The 25,225-nt window shown below is 47.6% G+C and overlaps 2 protein-coding genes across 2 annotated transcripts in view; both read left to right on the top strand.

Moving 5' to 3' along the window:
• Positions 1 to 1,930: 1,930 nt before the first annotated feature.
• TRUB1 (TruB pseudouridine synthase family member 1) lies at positions 1,931 to 7,002 on the top strand. The gene is made up of 8 exons (XM_053450341.1): positions 1,931 to 2,051; positions 2,454 to 2,546; positions 3,945 to 4,000; positions 4,107 to 4,188; positions 5,195 to 5,267; positions 5,880 to 6,019; positions 6,448 to 6,504; positions 6,820 to 7,002. Exons 1-8 carry the CDS (start codon positions 1,937 to 1,939, stop codon positions 6,996 to 6,998), a joined length of 795 nt encoding a protein of 264 aa, XP_053306316.1. The 5' UTR covers positions 1,931 to 1,936; the 3' UTR covers positions 6,999 to 7,002.
• Positions 7,003 to 10,723: 3,721 nt separating this feature from the next.
• The window catches only part of ATRNL1 (attractin like 1), a 208,001-nt gene continuing 193,499 nt past the window's right edge, over positions 10,724 to 25,225 (top strand). The window contains exon 1 of the mRNA XM_053450329.1: positions 10,724 to 11,326. Within this exon, the coding sequence (XP_053306304.1) occupies positions 11,019 to 11,326 (308 nt within the window). The 5' untranslated portion in view covers positions 10,724 to 11,018. The remainder of the gene's footprint in view (positions 11,327 to 25,225) is intronic.

The raw sequence follows: 25,225 nt of genomic DNA on the forward strand, positions 1-25,225 counted from the left end.
CGGGGCCGATCTGCCGACAGGTTACTGGCTGCTTAAAGCCTCGCTTCGTGGTCCTTTTATGAAAGGCTTGTATACCGATGTGTAGCTGTATGAATATGTATAAACATGCGCACACACGTTTGAATGTCTTTGCTATAGATGCCATCCGTATATTTGGGGTATTTACTTATTAGTTGCACCCTTTACATTTTAAGCTGTAGGGTAATCGCGCATGCTGGGGGTTGTCTGGCCTTTTGGGGCCAGTAAACCCGGCTGTGTCGAAGGTCTAATTGTATATAAGTATGAAGAAAGTATATATTGTAGGTCACTAAGTGGTTGGACGTTCTTTGGCTGCCGTAATCCGGTTCTCTTTCGCTTGAAGAACAAAGAACTGAATGAATCAAGAGCCAGGTTGTGGTCCGGCTCAAGACACACACACACACACACACACACACACACACACACACACACACACACACACACACACACACACACACACACACACACACACACACACACACACACACACACACACACACACACACACACACACACACACACACACACACACACACACACACACACACACACACACACACACACACACACACACACACACACACACACACACACACACTGGCAAAAAAAACTCCGGAATAAATACATCTGGTGGAAATCTGCCCCGTTTTTCTTATATTCTGTTTTTTTTATATTATTTTTTGTGGATACTTTTGATTTGTTGAATAAACCCAAAATATAACATAAAATAAACCAAGAGAAAGGGAAGGGCAGAGAGCGTGAAGCGTCCGGGGCAGCTTCTCTCTAATGCCCTGTAACCGGGGTAAGAGGCAGGGGGTTGTTAATGTAAAGCTCCAGCTCATGCTCTGTGTATACGGCGAGGATCGGCCCGGCCGCTCTCACGCCGGAGGACACCGTGACTTTCCAGGCAAACGATCAGCGGTGACCTTAAATGACCCTCCACACCACAGAGTGCCAGGTTATGACATCACAGCCGTGTAATGCGTAGAATGGGGGCTGTGCTGCCTCTCCGCAGCCTCTATAGTATGAATGGGCCGGTCGGGGGAGATCAGGGGTCCCCCTTGTAAGCGACCCATTGAGCAAAGGCGCAGCGGAAGGGCTGATAGCCGAGATGGTCCCCGGCGTTTGAGCCCGACGCGTTTTACCCTCGGGAGACACTTTTGCTCGTTTATCTGTAGATTAGAGGAAAGGGTTCAGCGAAAACTTTTTCCACTTTTATCGCTTTTCGTGGACGCGGTGCTGCCGTTTCTGGCCCGCGAGATTCTGCGGGTTATAATCAGACGATTATTTTATATTTTTGACCGTTTTACCGTAATCCGAGCTCTCCGTATCTGCAGTAAAAACTCAGGAAAGTAAAATGTTTTCAGAAACCAGCGGGCGTCTGTTTTGGGCATGAAATCTGTAAAGCATTAAAAAAAGTAACAGCAGAACAGAAATCACGTTTACGGAGTCGATTTTTTTTTATTGCAATAAATAATGCGTGGAGCACTTATAAAAGAATTGGGGCTTTTAGGGCTGTAGAACCCTGCGATCCCCTCATATCCAGCAAACTTTCTGACCTCCTAGAAAAGAGGGGCATCAGGGGGGAGAGAAGGGCACATGGATTTGGGACAAGGACTGCCCAAACTAAATAGGGACAATTGGCATGTATGCACTGTAATCGTTCGTATGGTTATAGGCAGTGGTTGTAGCAGGATGTGCCCCGGGAGCTTTATTTTATTTCTGGGGAGGAATAATTGTATTTATGGTTTATTTCAGGAAGTAGCTCCCCGGCCCCTGACATTTCATGCCCTCTGTGTGTTCTGTGCTATGAGTAATAAGGGTCAGGGGGCGGGAACTACAACTCCCAGAGTCCTGTGCGTGCGGTCGCGGGCTGGTGACGTCACTCAGTAACTGTGCCCAACTACCCACAGCGAGCATGGCTGGAGACGCCGTCAGGCTGCTCTCCCTGAGCGGTCTGTTCCCTATTTACAAACCGAAAGGACCCACCTCGGCGCAGGTCCTGAACCAACTGAAGGGGCAACTGCTGAAAGGTCAGAGCCTTAAACTTACCCCCTGCTGGGGTATCTGTGTGTGCTCAGAGACGGCTCTCTGCAACCTGCCCCCTGCTGGGGAATGTGTGCCAGAGACGGCTAACCATCCTGCAAACTGCCCCTTCCCATGACTACATCCCAGGGGCCCCCTGCTTGACAATATGTGTATGCGATCAGTGCCTCTGGACTACAAATCCTATCATCCTGACATACACACTTACCCCCCCCCATGGTATCTTTGTGTGTGAACCAGCAAAAGCAGCCTTTGGACTGCATTTCCCGCTCTCTGTGTGAAGAGTTAACTCAGGAAACATGCGCAGAGCCGCCATTTATCTCGCTGGGGGTTAACCCATTCTGTGCTGATCCCCAAAGTCATCTTTTGCAACTTTTTGTGTTTTCCAGAAGCCGGCCTCAAGGAATATGTGAAGAAAAGAAAGCAGACCCTTAAAATAGGGCACGGGGGGACCCTGGACAGCTCGGCATCCGGCGTGCTGGGTAAGTTAGTGGTTTCATATAAAGCGCCTAAGTGTTCCGTAAAATTTACATTGAAGAAAACATTGAAAACACGTTTAAAAAAAAAACGATAGTATACCGAAAAACCAATTAACCAGACTGAGGAGGAATCGTACAGATACCACTGTCTATAACCAACAAGCAAACTGTCTTAAAATGACTGGAAAAATATACTGAGAATAATAGAGATCCTACAATAAAGCCGATCGAACGCTGAAATAGAGAAGATCTCATAAAGAAGAAACAAACCCTACAAAAAAGATACCAACTACAACAACAAAAGCAAAGCCGTTAAAAAACGAATACAAAAACATCGGGATATCTTATGAAACAATAAAAAAGATTATGCCAAGTAAATGATACTAGACAACGAGATGCTCCGATACAAACGTTTCCTAACAAACAGATAAAGTTACATTGCGTGCAAAACCACCGACAAAACCACTAATAAAGTAGAAAGATTTAAATCAACGAAATAAAGAGTATAAATAAAACATTTCATCGCATGCAATACAACAAATGTAGACTGTAAGCTCGTAAGCGCTACGGAATATAAAACAATAATAATAATAATAATAATAATAATTATGTCACTTATCTTGAAAATACCACCCATGCTGATGAGAACTGAGCAACCATTATTAGCTTATTATATCTCTGACATTATTGACTATGAAACCTGTGTCCCAAGCATTCAATCAGAAGAAGCCTCATCCGCAAGAGCGCCCACAGACAGGGGTTACTCTGCCCACGCCGCTACAACACAGCTGTATTTATCTTATATTTATCTTATATTCTTCTCCTTCTTCTTCCTCTTCTCCTTCTTCTCCTTCTTCTTATAATTACTCGCGTTGGCTCCATAAGACACACTGCACTATATATCCGTCCCCTGGTTATATTGGAGATGACCCTCACTATCATCACCCTTAGGTGCGACCGCCACATCCATCCTAAAGACTCTCTGAGTCCTCTGTTCCGGCGCCGGGACAGCTCTACGTTCTCCTTGAGAAGCCGGTTCATATTTGCCTGCAGTCTTCTCATTTCCAGAGACGAGCCGTGGCCATTTTCTTCGGCACGAGTGCACTCGAGATGTTCTGTCCGTTACCGGTCTCTTGGCCCCTGTTAGGGCGTCTCGGTGACTCTTTTCTGTGCCGTCTCTCGTCGTCTCCCTGCCCGGATCTGCTCTTCTAGAGCTGAGACTCACTCTGTGAGTATGGGACAAGGAGCGTCTGTGTACCTCCTCCATCTTCTGCAATTGATGTCCATGTAGAGGAGGGCTTCAAGTTCTTTTCAGGGAGGGCGTTTAGAGGTTTGAGCTCCCAGCAAATTTCTAAGTATATATATATATCCGTGCAGAAAATTTACTGTCCTTTTTTTTAGTGGTGGGTATCGGTGAGGGCACGAAAATGCTGAGCTCGATGCTGACCGGGTCCAAGGTAAGTAAAATGTGGGGGCTGTCGTTGTGAATAATTTCACCCTAAGGAGGGCAATTATCAGACCCCCTCCCCCGATGTCTGAGGCCGTGTCCTCCTTCCTTCGCAGAAATACACAACGGTCGCTGAGCTGGGAAAAGCCACGGACACCTTGGATGCGTCTGGAGCCGTGACGGCAGAGAAACCCTACGGTGCGTCCCACTCGCCCTGAAATTATATGCGTCAGAAGACCCCCGTCGTCTCTTCCTTACAAAGCGTGATTTCTAGATCCTGACCGTAACTTTACAGCGTAGAATATTTAATTTGTTGGTTCTTAGTACTGTTTGGTGCACACAGGTGAGAGAAGAGAGCGGCTCAGATAGGAAGCAGCAGAAGCCGTTACGCCGTTTACATTTATTATACAGAGAGCAGGAAAGGCGCTGAATAACATTAAATCATTTTCACCCTCCCTGAAATCGCCTGTTACCCCTCCAGGGCTTTTATACAGAAAGAACCGGGCGTTATGCCGGGGCCAAGCCAGCAGGGGGAGCCAGAGAGTGTGGTACCTGTCTGCACCGGAAGCAGTTACCATGGAAACAAACAGGAAGTTCTGGCTGAGCGCTCCAGGTTTTAGCTGCGTAGATTTGTCTCCCATGAGAGCTTCTTGCGGTTTAGTTTTAAAAAACGCCAAAGCTATAGCCGGGGCATTTTATCCAAACACCCCCTCCCCATTTTCCATCGGAATCTCATTGGTCAGCCCGAGCAGGAAGTTGTAAGCCGCTTCCTGTTCTCTCCCTGCGTCAGCCCGAGCATAAAGTTGTAAGCCGCTTCCTGTTCTCTCCCATCAGCCCGAGCAGGAAGTTGGAAGCCGCTTCCTGTTCTCTCCCTGCGTTGTTTTAGCGGACGGCGCGGGAGCCTCTAGCGCTAGAGATTGTTTGCAGCCGCGCAGGTCCCCGCGTAATGCTATTATCACAGATATCTCAGGGCGACAGGCGATTTAACCCCGCGACGGGGCAGCAAGATGGCGGCTCCCAAATACAGCACATCATGTAAATGCTTGGTCCATCACCCTAATTCTTACATGGCAGGAGTTTGAAGGGAAACACGATCACAATTAACCCTTTATTTCTCTTTGTAATCCGGGTTTAAGCAGTTATGACTATTTTTTGATAGCCATGATAAGTAACGTTTCAGTGACCCGTCTGTCTTTCTGCGCAGATCACGTAACGAAAGAGGATTTGGAGAAAGTGCTTCCGTCTTTCACCGGGGAAATCCTGCAAATCCCTCCGCTGTAAGTGACGACTTACCTGCCATCCCGGTCTCCGCGTCGTCGTCGTGGTGTCGGTCCTAAGTCGATGCCCCTAAAGAGAGAAATATAAATTATTTAGATTATATTGTATAAATATCGGGCAGGGCAGACCTTGGTGTTCAGCGAGACTTTTATTTTCTTCCAAGAAGTGACTTCAGTTCCCCGCTGCTCAAGCCAGCCCTGTATAATGTATAGATAAATCAGTGACCGGCCCCCCGCCTGTATAATGTATAGATAAATCAGCGACCGGCCCCTGTATAATGTATAGATAAATCAGTGACCGGCCCCTGTATAATGTATAGATAAATCAGCGACCGGCCCCCTGTATAATGTATAGATAAATCAGTGACCGGCCCCCTGTATAATGTATAGATAAATCAGCGACCGGCCCCTGTATAATGTATAGATAAATCAGTGACCGGCCCCCTGTGTAATGTATAGATAAATCAGCGACCGGCCCCCTGTATAATGTATAGATAAATCAGCGACCGGCCCCTGTATAATGTATAGATAAATCAGTGACCGGCCCCTGTATAATGTATAGATAAATCAGTGACCCGGCCCCTGTATAATGTATACATCTTGCTCTTCCAGCTTCTCTGCCCTGAAGAAGGATGGGAAGAGACTTTCCTGTCTGGTGCGAGAAGGTGCCGAGGTGGAAGCGAAGCCGGCCAGACCAGTGACTGTCCACCAGCTGACGCTCACCGATTTCCAGCCTCCCTTTTTCACACTTGGTAAGAGATTCACCGCCTCCAGGCCTCTGTCCACGAGGGCCGTAACAGTATAAAGAACCTATTTATCGGTTTTATGTAACCTCACTGTGTGATCAAACTGAAAAACCCAGAACCCCCGGCGGCCCCCATCTGGCTCCCGTCTAGTCGCCAGTTTCTCCTGCTGTAAAGACTCAAACCTTAATCAGTCGTTGGTCTCGTCTTAGATTCAGGAGCCGTATGTCTATCCCATGCATGTTTAATCCCCTCACTGTATTACCCTCTACCACTTCTGCTGGGAGTCTGCCCTAGAGAATTGTAGGAATGTTTTCCATGCCATTTGATCCATACATTGTGCAAATCCTGTACGCTTGATTTTATTATTGTTGGTTTCGAACGTTCTTCGCTGTTTTGATGACTGAAGCCAGCGTTTGTTTAAATCTCCCCCACAGATGTTGAATGCGGAGGTGGTTTTTACGTCAGGAGTCTGGTCAGAGATATCGGTGAAGGTAAAAATATATAATTAGTTATTCAACAAATACTAAGCCTAGGAAGCCGACGTCGGCCCGTGTCGGGATAATGTGTAAGTTAAAAGTGTGCCCAGAATGCCCTACATGGTTTAAATGCCCCCCCCTCGAGTTATCTGTGATAATAGCGTTACGGAGGGACCTGCGCGGCCGGAAACAATCTCTAGCGCTAGAGGCTCCTGTGCCGTCCGTGTTCGGTGAAAGTCTTTCCGTGACGTGTATTCGTTGTAACTTTACATGGAAAACTTCCCGGCTCTCCTCATTCCTGTTTTTAATTGAGATTTTCCATTTTCACAGCTTTGTCGAGCTGCGCCAGCGTCAAGGAGCTGATCCGCACCAAGCAGGGGCCGTTCACGCTGGATGAACATGCGCTGAAGGAGGAAAAGTGGAACATCTCTTCCATCGCGCAGGCGCTACAGGATTCCGGACACCTCCTTCCCGCGCAGCCGGGGGCCAAAAGATTAAAGACCGAATAAGGCCGCGGCGTCTGAGGGTCGTCGCCTGCGATACAGCAGACAGTATGACGGATTTCGCTTTGGCCCGGGAGACGCGTTTATCGCCTGTCGGTGAGCTTCACGCTCGGCATCGCAGCCAGCGGGGGGGGGAAACGCTGTCTCCTGTTATATAAACCTTCCCGTGCGATCAGAATTCAGTGCAACAAACGGCGAGGGTCGCGTCTCATCCGTGTTGGGAGAGAGGATCTGCTCGCCCTGTTATGCAAACGTTAAAGCGCGAAGTCAGTCGTTCCTCAAGTGTGACAAAACGACAGCGACACAAATAGACTCCATCGCCGCGCGTTCCCCGTCCCAGACCAACCCCTCCTACCGCTGGGTGTGAAGATACACCACGTTCAAAAGTTTGGGGTCACTCGGCTGATTTCATGGAAAACGAGGACATTTCTGTCTGTAACATAATTACTAAAAGAGTTTCTAACCAACAATCATCCTTTTAAACCTGGATCAGCGAACACAACGTGCCATTGGGACACAGGAGTGATGGGAGTGATAAAGGGCCATTGGGACACAGGAGTGATGGGAGTGGTGTGTGTATATATTTTACTTTCCTGAATTATTTAAGGATGATGAATGATCAGTTGATGTGGGTTGGAGATGTTTCTGGGCTCTGTCTGCGTCACACGGATGCCGCGTCAGCTCTGTGTTTATCCGCTTTTTAATTTTTTTTTATTTTTATTATGAATAAAGGTTTTTTTTTGTTTTTTTTTTTTACATTTTTTGGTCTTGAATGTATTGATATAAAATTAATATAAAATGGAAAAAGTTCCACGTTTAACTTTGAACACAAGCAGGGTGAGCCATGTTTTGTTTGGAACCGGCTGCGTCCGGGAGCTTCCTGCGCGGCGCTGACTCTCTCACTATGACCGTCTGATCCTCACCATGATCAATAATAACGAGGTCCTGAAATCATCAGATTATCACAAACCCGTTTAATGAATCTTTGGCAGCAACTTTATGGTTCAATTTAAAAGTGTTTTACATGGGCTGGCTCCTCCTCCGTGACATCATCAAATGGTACCATATGCAAATGAACCAACGAAGTAGAGAGTTATTGATTTGCATACGGTCTTCTCTACCTGTAAGGAATATATAAATATATACATACATACATACACCCACCCACACACACCAAAGGGAGCGGCTGCACGCTGTTAGTATACGCAGGCTTTTATTTGTCCGGGTGCCCCCCAAAAATAGCCAGGTATATGTAACCAAAGAAACATGGGCGCTCACGGGTCATTGTAGTAAAGTGCATTTAACACCAATTTATTTAAATTCGGACCATCTCCGGTCCTTTCTCTGACTTTATATATATATATATATATATATACACACCGACACATCCCCCCGGCAGTGGCAGTGAAATAGTCAATGTGTTTATCGGCTGGGATATTGGGGCGTTTTCAATGATGCGGAAATTAGCTGAATATCCCCAAAAAGGCGCCGTTGACATTAACCGCTACATTTAACTGTTACGGATGCAACAGAAACCTGTAATCGATTTGTTAACCCCTTGCTGCCTTCTGAAAGGGTTTCAGGCCTCCTTCAATGCTTTAATGTGCCACAAAATCCACGGGGGTTCTTGCGGCCGCCGCACGCGCTCGCTGGGGTTTAACGGCTTCCTGTAAAATAAAACCGTTTCAGTCAAATCCCTTCGACCCAAATCTGATCATCAGCCTAATCCGTGGAAACAGATACAAGAAACCGAGCCCCTGTATAATGTATAGATAAATTAGCAAGCCGACCCCCTGTATAATGTATAGCTAAATCAGCGAGTGTACAATGTATAGATGTTAGAGCGTCAGGGTTGTTGTCAGCTGTCTCTTCCGTCTCTTAGCCATCTCGGCTTAGTGTGTTTATTTTTCATTTTTTGCCCCTTTTGCCCCCGTAAACATTTCATTGATCTGCCGATGCAGTTTGTCGGATTAAGGAGGCCGGGAATCTTTTTCTTGTGTTTTCTTCTCTCTTTTTTCATTTTCGTCATTTGCTGTTAACGTATAGATTGTGTTTGTAATAAAGTTTATTGCGACGCTCGTTTGCTCAACAAAATAAAAATAAAGTTTAAAATATTTGAAGAAAATGGTTTCTAAAATAAATGTTAAATAATATCCAGTCTTCTAAACACCCCACTCAGTCACACAAATAACCCCGCCCCCAGTCACGCCTCAAGCAAAGTGCCCCCTCAGGGTGGTTTGGGGGGTAATGAGCAGACTGGGTGCTGGGAAGGGTTGGGGTATTAATGGAACCAGCGGCCCCGGTAACAGCACCGGAGGACAGGTATGGTCAGCACCATGGACAGCGGGGAGAGGAGGCTGTTACTGGGACGAGTGACCCTCTGGGGGTGACAGGAGAGTGCAGGGGCAGTTTTAGAGCTCTGATATCAATGACTCGGAGGCTCCTTTCGGGTAAATGTTTGCGTCCTCAGAGCCTATACCCTAAAAAGATGCCCCCGGGGTATTTTACGAATAGGAGCCGTGGGTGGGGGGCAGTGATGTATCTTGGCTGACCCAAGTTACTGCCCCAGCTGCCCCCCACCTCTAACCTCCGCAGGATGACACAAGACTCACAGTTACTGGATCTTTGGGGCTATTAAATTAGGGCTTCCAGTCACGTGAAACTCCTTATACCCCTCAAGGGTACAAACCACCACATTTGGGCACTTTTGTTGTAGGGGGTGTGGTAAGAGGCGTGGTTGGGGCTATAGCGTAACTGAGTGGGGCATTTAGAAGAATAATGGGGTTTATTTCCCCCGTTTAATTTATAAAGCCGTTCCCTGCTGTTTCTATACACATTATCGGGGCTTTTAGGGCTGTAGAACCCTGCGATCCCCTCATACCCAGCAAACATTCTCACCTCCTAGAAAAGAGGGGCATCAGGGAGGAGAAAGGGGCATCAGGGGAGAGAGGGGCATCAGGGGTTTGATGCAGAGGGACTGGACAAACTTAACAGGGATACTTGGGAGGTATGCTCTCTGGGCCCTTACTGCTGAGTTTTTGCCGGTCTCCCCCCGGATTTCCGCCCCTTTGTAGAGAGACCGGTGTGTGTGTGGGGGGTATTTCTATACACTGTTTGTATACAGTATATACAGGCAGCCCCTATACACTGCCCCAGCCCAGCTATACACAATGACACCCCCTATATACTGCCCCAGCCCCCTATATACTTCCCCAGCCCCAAATATACTGCCCCAGCACCCTATACACTGCCCCAGCCCTCCTATACAGAATGACAGCCCCCCATATACCACCCCAGCCCCCCGATACACAATGACAGCCCCTATACATTGCACAGCCCTCCTATACGCTGTGACAGCCCCATGTACCGTACCCAGCCCCGTGTTTACCACATAACAACCCCCTATATACTGCCCCAGCCCTCCTATAGACAATGACAACCCCCTATATACTGCCCCAGCCCTCCTATAGACAATGACAACCCCCTATATACTGCCCCAGTCCCCTATACAGAACGAAAGCCCCCCCTCATGCACTGCCCCAGCCCTCCTATAGACAATGACAGCCCCCTTTACACTGCCCCAGCCCCCTAAACCTAGCGCCAGCCCCCTACACCGAGTGTCAGCCCCTTATATACAGTGACAGCCCCCTTTACTCCGTGCCCCAGCCCCCGGGCTCTGCGCATGCTCAGCTGTCCGCTTTGTGCCGTCTCTGCCGGGAGGGGGAGCCGGATCCGAGTGACTGCGGCGGAGGATACAGTGTATGAAGCGGGGGCAGCACGGGACACACAGGGGGCAGCACGGGACCCAGGGCCGACAGTCATCCCATCGCGGTCCCTGGCAGCCGGACTCGGAGGTTTCTGGCCTCCTGCACCCGGCCTCAGCCCCCCACACCCCGTGTAGACCCCCCAGCAGCCCCGGGGTAAATGCGAGATGCCCGCAGGATGCCAGAGCTGGGGGTTCATGTACAGAGCCATATAGACGGGGCCTATAGAGGGCACTTATAGGGTCACCTGCCCCCGAGGTAGATGCTCGTGGTACCCGCTACATACCCCAGCTGGAGGAAGCTTCTGCCCCAAACCCCGGCACCGGCTGCTCCAGGACGTGGCCCGGTGACCATGCTGTGCCAGGCAGGGGGGCTGCCGGCGGCCGCCATGTACCCCGGGCTGACCCTGCTCCGCTCCGGACTCCTCTACCTGCTGCTCCTCACCCCCGGCTCCCAGGGCAAAGGATGCGAGAAAAGCCCCTGCTTCTCCGGCCGCTGTGTCAACGCCACCTGCGTGTGCGACCCCGGCTGGGTGGGAGATCAGTGCCACCACTGCCAAGGCAGATTCAAGTAAGTGCCGTCTTCTCGCCGGCGGGGGCCACATGGGTTCCGCGCTCTGTCACCCCGGGTCTCGTTATTCTGGATTATCGATTATTGTGTTTTCGTTGTGTTCTGGAACGTCGGGTCCACGACTCGATGTCTCCGCTTTGGAACATCTGATTGGATGGTTCCGGATCCTCGCGTTCTAGAATCTAGAACTCGATTTCTGTATTTTTCTGGAATGCTGTGGAATCCTCACAGTGTTCCGCGCTCTGGAATGTGAGTCCATAGAACACGTTCCGGAATATTGCCGCCTGTATGTACCCCGTCTGTATGTGCGTCCATCACACACATTGCGATACCTGCCCCCCCGAGTGGGTGCCCAACACGTGTTACAGCATCGCAGCCCCGCCACCTGCGTGTTCTCCCCGGCCACGCTCTAGAACGCGCAATCTCTGCTTCCCTCTCCATCCGTCACGCATTCTGTTGTTCTGGTGTTTCCGTCCGTCTGTCCGTGGCGCTCGGCATGATGTGTGTCCAGCCATTGTCTTCCGGGACCCCCTGGTTTGCGTGTGATTTGTTGGCGTGTACGGCTCGTGGGATGTTCTATATGTTCTATGTATCCATACGGAACGCGCGGTGACCGGTCGTATATTTTATGGTCTGGCTCTAACCGACTTTTTGTTCTAGGTATAATTGTGTGTCTATATAATATCATCGCGTGGTCGCGTTCCGGATCTCCTCCGGTACCCTGAAAGCCGGTTGCTGTTCTGTGAAATGCCCGCCGGCTGAGGGTTCTAGGGGGCGGGTTGTGGTCAGCCTTTTCTTGGCTCCGTCTTGCGGGACGGTATCGCCGTAGACGTGGCTGACGTGGCCCCTGCAGCTCCGTTGGAGGTTCCGTGACCCGCGGCTGTCTCCACCAGTTTGGCCACCGCAACCGGTATCCCGGACCGCGAGACGGGCGTGAAAACCAGTCTGCAGCGACTCCGTGCTGGACGCGGCACTTTGTGTCGTTCTAGATGTTTCCGTAATAAATACAATAACTGAACCCCGTTCCCCAAAACCCGGCGCGGCTCGCAGAATATTCCCCGCTAACCGGGTACCGCCGTCCGTCCAGATAGAACGTCTCTACCCCCATGTCTGTATCTCGCGGTATGTCCGTCCATCCGGCCGTGGAGTCTGTGTGTCCGTCCGTCTCCCAGCGGAGCGTCTCTTACTGACCATCACTGCATCCCATTCCATAGAAACCCAGAACCCCCCGGCAGATCGGCCCCCGGCGGCCCCCGTCTAGTCGCCCGTTTCTCCTGCTGTAATGACTCAAACCTTAATCAGTCGTCGGTCTCGTCTTAGATTCAGGAGCCGTATGTCTATCCCATGCATGTTTAATACCCTCACTCTATTACCCTCTACCACCTCTGCTGGGAGGCTGTTCCACTTATCTACCACCCTCTCAGTGAAGTAAAACTTCCTTCCATCCCATCGCAGCCTCGGACCCTCTGGTGTTAGATTCGGGTCTCTTGTTGTAACTTTTCTCGCTCCGGATTATTTTTTCCCTGTATAAGGTGTTGATTCTGGATGTTGCTCTGCTGGGCGGAGGTTCCAGGTGCAGTAAAGGAGTAACTGTGTTCGTGGGCCGTGTGCACTATTAATTCTGCGGTTGAATTTATTCCTTTTGTGTGAGCGGAGTCTGGGTGATTTTCCGGCTGTCGGCGATCGCGTGCGTTTAATGCAGCCTCGTTTATTGATTGCATTAATCTGGGGTAAAACATTTCAATATTTGTCTATTTCTGACCCGGATGATGTCATCAGCCGGCGGGGGATGTTCTCGGCTCAATCCGGTTCTCCACGTGAGACGGATTCCATTTTTCCGCAGAGGGAAATATTATTTATAATGCAATAGGTTCTGTCCCAGAGTGATGGGAGTTGTAAGGAAGGACTGGCTTGAGATGTCAGGGCTGATACGGGCTATAGTGGTCCGTTAGCTGAGGGCTGGCTGAGGGTAATGAGATTTCAGGTATTTAAAGCATCCTCCGCGCTGGTGTCTGGCTGTGAGTTCTGGGAGTTGTACTTAAATCATAGGTTTTGTCCTCGGACATGCGGCGCCCCCCATTTTACACGCGGCAGAGGCAACAAAATGTAACATAACCTCATCGTATAACAGCCCCGATACCTGCCCCCTATATAATGGGGGCGATCCCAGCTGATACACCCACCGGCGCTCTGTATACAGTAATATAACCCCCAGCGCTGTATACAGTAATATAACCCCCCAGCACTGTATACAGTAATATAACCCCCCAGCGCTGTATACAGTAATATAACCCCCAGCACTGTATACAGTAATATAACCCCCAGCGCTGTATACAGTAATATAACCCCCAGCGCTGTATACAGTAATATAACCCCCAGCGCTGTATACAGTAATATAACCCCCAGCACTGTATACAGTAATATAACCCCCAGCACTGTATACAGTAATATAACCCCCAGCGCTGTATACAGTAATATACCCCCCCAGCGCTGTATACAGTAATATAACCCCCAGCACTGTATACAGTAATATAACCCCCCAGCACTGTATACAGTAATATAACCCCCAGCACTGTATACAGTAATATAACCCCCAGCACTGTATACAGTAATATAACCCCCAGCGCTGTATACAGTAATATAACCCCCAGCGCTGTATACAGTAATATAACCCCCAGCGCTGTATACAGTAATATAACCCCAGTGCTGTATACAGTAATATAACCCCCCAGCGCTGTATACAGTAATATAACCCCCAGCGCTGTATACAGTAATAAAACCCCCCAGCGCTGTATACAGTAATAAAACCCCCCAGCGCTGTATACAGTAATATAACCCCCAGCGCTGTATACAGTAATATAACCCCCCAGCGCTGTATACAGTAATATAACCCCCAGCACTGTATACAGTAATATAACCCCCCCAGCGCTGTATACAGTAATATAACCCCCAGTGCTGTATACAGTAATATAACCCCCCCAGCGCTGTATACAGTAATATAACCCCCAGTGCTGTATACAGTAATATAACCCCCCCAGCGCTGTATACAGTAATATAACCCCCAGTGCTGTATACAGTAATATAACCCCCAGTGCTGTATACAGTAATATAACCCCCCCAGCGCTGTATACAGTAATATAACCCCCCAGCGCTGTATACAGTAATATAACCCCCCCAGCGCTGTATACAGTAATATAACCCCCAGTGCTGTATACAGTAATATAACCCCCCCAGCGCTGTATACAGTAATATAACCCCCAGTGCTGTATACAGTAATATAACCCCCAGTGCTGTATACAGTAATATAACCCCCCCAGCGCTGTATACAGTAATATAACCCCCCAGCGCTGTATACAGTAATATAACCCCCCAGCACTGTATACAGTAATATAACCCCCCCAGCGCTGTATACAGTAATATAACCCCCAGTGCTGTATACAGTAATATAACCCCCCCAGCGCTGTATACAGTAATATAACCCCCAGTGCTGTATACAGTAATATAACCCCCAGCGCTGTATACAGTAATATAACCCCCAGCGCTGTATACAGTAATATAACCCCCAGCGCTGTATACAGTAATATAACCCCAGTGCTGTATACAGTAATATAACCCCCCAGCGCTGTATACAGTAATATAACCCCCAGCGCTGTATACAGTAATAAAACCCCCCAGCGCTGTATACAGTAATAAAACCCCCCAGCGCTGTATACAGTAATATAACCCCCAGCGCTGTATACAGTAATATAACCCCCCAGCGCTGTATACAGTAATATAACCCCCAGCACTGTATACAGTAATATAACCCCCCAGCACTGTATACAGTAATATAACCCCCCCAGCGCTGTATACAGTAATATAACCCCAGTGCTGTATACAGTAATATAACCCCCCCAGCGCTGTATACAGTAATATAACCCCCAGTGCTGTATACAGTAATATAACCCCCAGCGCTGTATACAGTAATATAACCCCCAGTGCTGTATACAGTAATATAACCCCCAGCGCTGTATACAGTAATATAACCCCCAGCGCTGTATACAGTAATATAACCCCCAGCGCTGTATACAGTAATATAACCCCCAGCGCTGTATACAGTAATATAACCCCCCAACACTGTATACAGTAATATAACCCCCAGTGCTGTATACAGTAATATAACCCCCAGCGCTGTATACAGTAATATACCCCCCAGCGCTGTATACAGTAATATAACCCCCAGCGCTGTATACAGTAATATAACCCCCAGCGCTGTATACAGTAATATAACCCCCCCAGCGCTGTATACAGTAATATAACCCCCAGCGCTGTATACAGTAATATAACCCCCAGCGCTGTATACAATAATATAACCCCCAGCGCTGTATACAGTAATATAACCCCCAGCGCTGTATACAGTAATATAACCCCCAGCGCTGTATACAGTAATATAACCCCCAGCGCTGTATACAGTAATATAACCCCCAGCGCTGTATACAGTAATATACCCCCCAGCGCTGTATACAGTAATATAACCCCCAGCGCTGTATACAGTAATATACCCCCCAGCGCTGTATACAGTAATAAACTCCCTTTATCTGCAGACCGGGAGCCGCCGTTGCTGTCAGTCATGTGATATTTTGGTTACTTTCCCGGCTCAAACCCCGCACTGAGCTGATGCTTTATGGCGATGCTAATGAAGTCCGTTCCTCCATAGACTTTCATTAGTCAGAGAGTCCAACTGGGCGGTTTAGACCGAGCCATTCTATTATTTTTAATCTGGTAAACTGTTTAGCTTTAGTACTTGGTGAAAAGGCTGAGCGTCTCATACTTTTTTTTAGGGAAATCGCTGAAAAAAATACGAATTAAAATATTAAAACAAGCAACGGGATGAATGGAAGAAAATGTAACAATTAAATGGTTTATTAGTTATTGTGGCAAAATAATCATTCATGACGTGGCCCCTGTGGCCCCCGGGGGTCTCCCCTCTGCGTTCCGCTGCGTCTTTTGCTATTTTTTATTTTTTGCTGAATATTCTGATATATACAGATTTTGACTCATTTGGGGCATGGTTGAATATAACGGTATTATGGTGCGGCTCAACCATGGAAATCATTGTTTTTGCTGCTATGCCCGTGTAGTGAGTTTTTGGGGCAATTGAATACATTTATATTTAGCTGTTATTGATTTGTGGCCGGTAGCGTCCGGACGGGCCGTATTGTCCTGTTTTGTGCGTTGGTTCTGTCACTCGGATTGTGAAATAACGCAGAGCTGAGGTTAGTCTCCTCTTTAACTAATTATAGAATTAAGCGAGTAATTAATCACCGGCTACACGTTCTCTGTTATCCGGGATACTCTGTATGGATCGAACTCATCCCGTTACCCCGTGCAGGGAATCGCGGGAGGAAGAGGAGCACATCATACCTGCCAACTGTCCCTGCTTTATGTGACACACAATAATCCAGCCTAATTAAGGCAGCAAATCACAGACACAAGAGTTCTCTCCTCTCCCAAAAACCTGTTTCGTTTGACCAGTCCCTCTCCCAAATCCATCGGTCCCTCTCTCCACCCCAATGCCCTTCTCTCTGACCCAATGCCCCTCTCCCCCCCCGATGCCCCTCTCTCCCCCCTGATGCCCCAGAATGTTTGCTGGGTATGAGGGTATCACAGGGTTCTACAGCCCTAAAAGCCCAATAATTACACAGGGGTGAATAAACCCAAAATACCCAAAAAGTGCCCCTCTGTGGGTATTTTTCTTCCCACGTGGCAGCTGGTGACGAGGTCTCCTGTTGTGTTTTGGGACAGGGTGGCGAGAGGGATGTGGATCGTCTCGGAGATGTGAGGGTTAATTTCCCTTTTTATTCCCCCTGTATATAGTTACACATGGATATCAGAACATACGTGACACGCTGAGCTGATCCGTGTGTGATGTTCCATGCTTTGATCATCGGGTACACGGCTGGATCGGTTTGGACGCCCCCCCCCCAGTCGTAACCTGCGTTTCTCATTCCCCGGGGGTCTCGGCTCTTTAGACTCCCTCGTCTGGGGTCGCGTGTGACTTTGTGTGTTTTTCTATATGAGCCCCAAAAAAGTATCGGCTTCGTCTGGAGACCCCGTTCTGCGCTGCGACCCCCCCCGTTTTGTGGGAGAATTTGGTACTTATTACACACAAACACACACTAACACGCAGTGCGGTACTCACACACACTCAGTGAGATACTCACAGTAACATAGTAACATACTAACAAACACGCAACGTACACACACACACAGTAGTATAACACACACAGTAACATGCTAACACAAACACACACACATTACCGCACACACACAGTAACATGCTAACACAAACACGCACACATGAACGCACGCACACACAGTAACATGCTAACACAAACATGTACACATTACCGCACACACAGTAACATGCTAACACAAACACGCACACATGAACGCACGCACACACAGTAACATGCTAACACAAACACGCACACATTACCACACGCACACACAGTAACATGCTAACACAAACACGCAAACATTACTGCACGCACACCCAGTAACATGCTAACACAAACACGCACACATTACCACACACACAGTAACATGCTAACACAAACACGCACGCACACACACTGTAGTGTAACACGCACTTTCTTGCCCCTCGGCTCAGGACAGGTGCCGGTGACCGCGCTCCCCAAAACCCTCGGTGCTGGGAAGGGATTTGCGGTCGTCATGGCGACCTGGCGCCGGGGTTTCTCTCACCCCGCGGTTGGGAACAGGAAGTTGTTATAAATACAGATTTACGAGACTCTTCACTCCGTGCGTTTTAAAGCTCGCCGTGTTTGGGAAATCAGAGTTTTTTACTGCGCCGACAGCTCATAAAATAAAGATAAATCCCCGCGGGTTCTATGCCGCCACCGACACCTGGAAAAGTTATTAGAAAGTTACAAAAACACAAATGTATTTATTTGTAGAAAAATCAGGCATCAGCGGAGGCGGCAAATTATTATAAATGGATTGTTATATTATAATGAATGCAACAATGTCGCAACGCATTATATATGTGCAGCCCGATACCATCCGACCCCCGAACACGCCAGGTGACCCAATGCACACGGATACCCTGCTCCCATGTATAATTCACGTTTCATAAGCAAAGATTGTGGGAATTAATTCTGGGATTAAGGTCATCATTTATTATTAAATACCACCACTGCGGCTGGTTAGCTGTTCCACGTATCCACCACCCTCTCAGTGAAGTAATATCCATGCTTCTGCCTCTCCCCCTTTCACTATAACCACTTATTTAAATGTCTCCATCTCATCCCCTCTTTCCTCCAAACCGCACCAACATGTTATCTTTTACCGGACGCACAGGTGGCCCCCGTCATACATAGCGGCCCCTGGTTGATCCAATGGGGGCTTCAGGGGATGAGAGTTGGGGGTCCCTGTTGTACCTGCAGAGGCCGATAATAAAATGCTTTACGCTCACATCGTTAGAAGAGCTGATGTCATTTGGAGAGGTTTAAGCGTCGTCACTGTCCAGTTGCCATAGAAACAGATGTATAGATAGGAAGCATCTAGAAGGAAAGAGGTGATTGGCTGGAGGCAAAAGGCTTCTTATGGCTGAGGTTATGAGGCCGAGAGATGATGATGGATTCGCAGTAAGTGGCTGCTGCTTGCAGGAGTCCGTCTGTCCCTCCGTCCGTCTGTCGGGATCCCGCGTTCCAACGGTCCAATCATCTGCGATTATTCATAAAAATAAATAAATTACAAAGTGAAAAAAAAAAGATCTTTTAGCTGTTTGGGGCTGTGACTCCCCAAAAGCGCAGAGTTACGTTTCTTCTGATAAAGCGGAGGGTATTTTAGAAAAAAAAACAAAAAACCCCAATTCTCATCAGTATCTGGTACAAAAAAATCACAAAACTAACCGGAAGCAGCTTCCGGTCTCCGGCCAGAGGGGCTGCCGGTCGAGAAAGCTTTGGGGGGAAAATGGTGTCAATTATTGGATTTCATGTAGTGTTTGTAATTTAAATGTATTGTTTATTCAAATAAAAATAATGATATTTATAATAAAATAAATAATAATAATAAAAATAATAATAATAAATAAATAACACAGATAAATATATTAAAATCTTTGACACCAGACTTTTAGGTATTCAGAACGCAACCTCCAGATATAAAATGCACTCAATTTTATTTTAAAAAGAACAGAAAACCGACCAGGAACAGAGATTTAGCATCATTGAGTTATTTACTGGCATCGTCTCCTCAGCTGATATTATGTTTTTTGTTTCAAATGCTCCACTTTACATTTTAACATTTTTGCAAAATAAAGTCAAAATAAAGAAAAACAAAACCCCATTCCTAGCCCTGTCCCCTGGTGAGCCGGCTGGTGCGTTGGCTCTTACTTATCATACTGCCTGTCGGAAAAAACAGAATGCCTCAGTCTCAATCACCAAGCCAGACACTCATATATAAATCCTGACTAATGAAAGTCTATGGAGGACGGACTTCATTAGCATCGCCATAAAGCATCAGCTCAGTGTGGTGTTTGAGCCGGAAAGTCACCCAAAGTATCACATGACTGACAGCGACGGCGGCTCCAGGTCTGCAGATAAAGGGGGGGTTTATTGGGGCGAAATGACTCAAACCTTAATCAGTCGTTGGTCTCGTCTTAGATTCTGGAGCCGTATGTCTATCCCATGCATGCTGAATCCCCTCACTGTATTACCCTCTACCACTTCTGCTGGGAGGCTGTTCCTCTTACCTATCACATCTATCAATTTAGCTGAGATCCTGCCTTCTGTTATATTTTTGTTTCTAACTCGATGTAAAGAAGCTGAAGGACCTTTTCTCGTTATAATCCTGGTGTTTTCGGGGATATTTCGTCCTCCCGTTTTAATGTCGTCGGGAGTTAATTCGAGGGGCTGTTCCGCTGCTCTGTAGGTAAAGGCGCCGAGTCCCCGAGCAGCTAATTGGGGAGGATTGACTAAACGTGTTTGAAAACACAGAGCGTCTCCCGATACGTCGCGTGTTCCCTCGGGTGACACGGCTGCTTCTTCCCGTCCTGTTTGTGAGAAGCTAAGGAGGATCTGGGGATGCGACGTGCAGCACGGCGTCTAAACATGCGCGTCTCGGGGGTCCAGGCTCCTAATTGGCGAGAGCGGAAGCCGTGCTGTACTTTGATACAGTTGTATCCTTCGGAGGGGCTGATGGGCGCAGATCCGCTGCAGGCGAACCCCGAAATACCCTTTGGATTTGGTTTTGGGGAGAAATCCCTCTGTTTGGAGAACCCAGAATCCAGGCGATCCCCAATGTATTAACCCCTTATTAGCCACTGTCTGTGTATTATTATTAATAATATTTATTGATTTATATACCGGTATATCACCATCATATTCCGCAGCCCAGTACAACGTGTAAACAGGACATGCGCAATGCGTCATATAACAAGCTGGCCAGAAACCAGAGGTGAGGAAGGCCTCGCTCACAGGAGCTGACAATCTAGAACGCTGTATAGGACATCTTATTTCTAGAGAGTCGGAATGCAAGCAGAATAAAAGTGACATATATTGTAAGAACGCGTTTCCACGGATACGGAGGTCAAAAGAATAAAACTGGAAGGAAACGTCACAAAGCAGGCCGCCGAACATCGCTTCATAAACGCCCAGTAAATATATACATTCGCTTGGGTGCGTTTACGCTGTGATTAACCCCGTTTCCCCGTTTTGCGTGTTGCTTTGTTTTTTTGGGGTGAATACCGGTGTATTTACATAAACATTCGCTACAAATCTGCCGGATTCGGTGTACGGAGCAATCATTTTAAAAGCAGCCGTTCCTCAGGACTCTGTGTCTTTATTAAACTGATCATTTATTATTCTGATTTTATTTATAAAACGGGATTTTAATAACACGCCACAGACGGAAACAATCTCTAGCGCTAGAGGCTCCTGCGCCGTCCGCTAAAACAACGCGGGGAGAGAACAGGAAGCAGCTTCCAACTTCCTGCTCGGGCTGACAGGGGGGGGACAGGAAGCGGCTTCCAACTTCCTGCTCGGGCTGACCAATGGGATTCCGATGCCGCCTGCACTGAGGGATCATGAGAAACGGGGGGGGAATTAGCATCAAGTGCCACGGCTGTGGCGGGACAGACAATATAAATCCCAATGGATTCCGTTATGTTTTATGTCTGTTTAAGTGTTTCCTTTATTTGTTAAAAGGCCGCATGTTTCCTTTTCTCCATCTTTTTATCATTAAATCTGCCATAACTTTAACCCCTGAGGTGCCGGGACCCGGGTACACATTATTTCTGCTGTACATCGGGGCAGTTTTTCTGCGTTTGTGGGCCCCCCCCCATCGTACGGATCAGAGATCCTTCTTAGCGCTCAGTAAACGCGTCGGCTCTTGGGCTGACGCGTTTTGAATAATATTATTACAGTATTGGAATATCTGGGCAGGGGGCCAGGAGCCGGAGAGACAGATAGCCGGAATTCTGTCGACAGGGCTCTCTGCGGCTCGTTTAAATATGTTGGATCATCAATTCCTTTACGCTTCTGTCTCTCCGGCAGACTAATTCATATTTATAATGAGAGAGACATAAATCTGTCTTTGTCTTCACTGCCTATTGTCTGCTATTTATATATAATCTCTGTATATAATCCATATGTGTCTATAGTATGCGGAGGGCATGTATGGATCAAGAACAGACATTTAGAAGCGATATAAAATGTTACTTTTATAATGATATATTCGGGTTCTATAAACACGCGTATCATTCGCGGCCCTGCTTTACCGACGATGAGGAGGAATAATTTAATATATTTGATATTTTGATTTTTTTTAAATATACTCAGATCAGGACTTCTCTTTCTAATGCGGCTCGTGCTGTCCCTTTAACTCACGGCGGGAACCGGATACAGGACTCCGAGCCTCCGACCCAATGAGCCACCATATAAAAATAGGGTGTTAAGACTCCTTATTTTAAGTCTCAGGGACGCGCTGCGTGAGGCAATCGAGACACGAGAATGATTCCCTAATCCGCTGATTAATACAGTGAATTATGTCAGGAAATTAATGGGGAAGTTCCATTAAAAAATACTTTCATAAATCCCAATAACCCCCTTTATCTGCAGACCTGGAGCCGCCGTCGCTGTCAGTCATGTGATATTTTGGGTGACTTTCCCGGCTCAAACACCACACTGAGCTGATGCTTTATGGCGATGCTAATGAAGTCCGTTCCTCCATAGACTTTCATTAGTCATGGAGTCTTGCTGTGGGATTAAGACCGAGTCATTCTATTGCCCCCCACAGGCAGTATGATAAGGAGTCGGGGGGTTTAGTAGATCGGGGGTCAGATAACAGAGTGAGAATCATACAAACGGCTGATATGCAGCTGCCCGAAAACATTTATATTATAGGGGTAAAAAATAAGATGGAGCGATATTTTTAAAAGCAGTCTTTTGATCTGATGTTAGTGATATTAGTATCCCGAGAGCGCCCGTTAGAGTTTAGAAACACATCAGCTGGCATCCTGATGAAGTAGACATGTCCCCATCTCCTGTTTAACGCCGGATCATGGCGCTCGCTGGATCCGTGACATCCCCAGCGCCGATAATATGGATTCTCTCTCTTCCTGTTTAATAAAGAGACGGGCAGCAGAGCTGGGGGTCTCGTGCACCATTCGGAAATCTCTTTATAACCAGCAGAGCTTATTTTCAGCCGGTGCGTCGGGTCTGAGCTGTAACGAAATGGGGGAAATTTGAGTTTTTTTGTGCGTGGAATAATTAGCTCGGCTTCTTGTCTCTATAGTCGCCGTAACCTAAGAAACATCAGATATGATTGATCAAGTTGGTGAGAAGATGTCAATTTAATTGGCTGGTTCCATAGTAACCATGTTGGAGTAGAGAGCACACGCGTGTGCACAGAGGGGGATTAACCCCATCAGTGCTTTAGACATAGTTAAGACCCAAGCCGAGGCATCAGCCGTTGCAGGAATATTAGGTATCGGCTGCTACGAGTGCGAAAATACTTTATTATCGGCTGCGTATGTCCGATATATAACGCTGAACGGCTCGCGGGAAAAAATGATCGGGAAAGATGGAGGGGTCTCACTGTGTCCGGCCTGGGGGGAGAAGAGAGAGGATGGGAGAGAGAGAGAGAGAGAAAGACGAGGGAGAGAAGAGAGGGGATGGGAGAGAGAGAGACGAGGGAGAGAAGAGAGGGGATGGGAGAGAGAGACGAGGGAGAGAAGAGAGGGGATGGGAGAGAGAGAGACGAGGGAGAGAAGAGAGGGGATGGGAGAGAGAGAGACGAGGGAGAGAAGAGAGGGGATGGGAGAGAGAGAGACGAGGGAGAGAAGAGAGGGGATGGGAGAGAGAGAGACGAGGGAGAGAAGAGAGGGGATGGGAGAGAGAGAGACGAGGAAGAGAAGAGAGAGAGGAGATAGGAGAGAGAGACGAGAGAGAGACGTTTAAATACATAAAAGGATTTAACAAGGGACAGGAGGGATGTTTATTCCAAAGGAGGAGAAATGCAGCAGCAGCCCATAATATAAAATTAGAGGGTCAGCTCCTATGGTTGATCAGTGCCTGGAGGGGACACGTGGGAGATATAATCAAAAGAAATAATCATAATAACAAACAAAATGAATACAGTGGCCCCGTATCAGACAGGTATACTGCCCCGTGTCACAGCTATACTGCCCCGTATCACAGGTATACTGCCCCGTGTCAGACAGTTATTTATTTATTTTAATATTTGTCAGCCCTGATGTAGTCATTAAGTAGTTAAAGGCTCTTTTCCTATAATTTCAATTATGCCGGAGATTTGGAGATTTTTTTGCTTCAGTTCCCGGCTGCCGATACATTGTCTGGAGAAACAGAGACTGTCCTGAGAGGCTCGTGTGTTGTAAAATCCCTGCAAAGGCGTGAATAAGTGAAGACTAAGTTAACACCTGTGCCAAAGCAGGCACGTGAAGAAAATAATAGTGTGTCATCTGCAGACAGGGTGGCTTTAGTTTCTATTCTATTCGCTCAATTAAAAGTCCCGAGAGATATTTGGGTTGTGATATAATCACCATATAAAATATTTAGCGATCCATGTTCCCGGCGTGTTTCTTCTTTCGCCCTCTCTTTCTGTTTCTCTCTCTTTCTGGTGCCCCTGGCAGACCGCTCTCCCCCTCGCTTGGACTCGGTTCCGCTCTGAAGACGTGTCCCCTGGAGCCCGTCCAACGCTGGAAACAAACCGTCCATCCAGCTTCGCTCTGTACTCAGATAAATGATACCAACAAACGCTTCAAGGGAAATCCCACCGAATCAGATAAAAAATATGTTTCAAAATATTTAGCTGTTTCCTGTTTTCCCCCCAGTTGTAGTTTTTGCCCCATAATATAAAGTTTTCAGACAGCTGCATATCAGCCATTTGTATGATTCTCGCTCTGTTATCTGATCCCCGATCTACTAAACCCCCCCGACTCCTTATCATACTGCCTGTGGAGGACAATAGAATGGCTCAGTCTTATTCATAAAGCTGGACTTTCTGACTAATGAAAGTCTATGGAGGAACGGACTTCATTAGCATCGCCATAAAGCATCAGCTCAGTGTGGGGTTTGAGCCGGGAAAGTCGCCCAAAATATCACATGACTGACAGCGACGGCGGCTCCCGGTCTGCAGATAAAGGGAGTTCATTGGGACAAAATTAGATAAAACCAGGATTTTGGCGCTGGGGGGTTATATTACTGTATACAGCGCTGGGGGTTATATTACTGTATACAGCGCTGGGGGTTATATTACTGTATACAGCGCTGGGGGGTTATATTACTGTATACAGCGCTGGGGGTTATATTACTGTATACAGCGCTGGGGTTATATTACTGTATACAGCGCTGGGGGTTATATTACTGTATACAGCGC

Source organism: Spea bombifrons, chromosome 11 (assembly GCF_027358695.1).
Source record: "Spea bombifrons isolate aSpeBom1 chromosome 11, aSpeBom1.2.pri, whole genome shotgun sequence".
NCBI lineage: Eukaryota > Metazoa > Chordata > Amphibia > Anura > Pelobatidae > Spea > Spea bombifrons.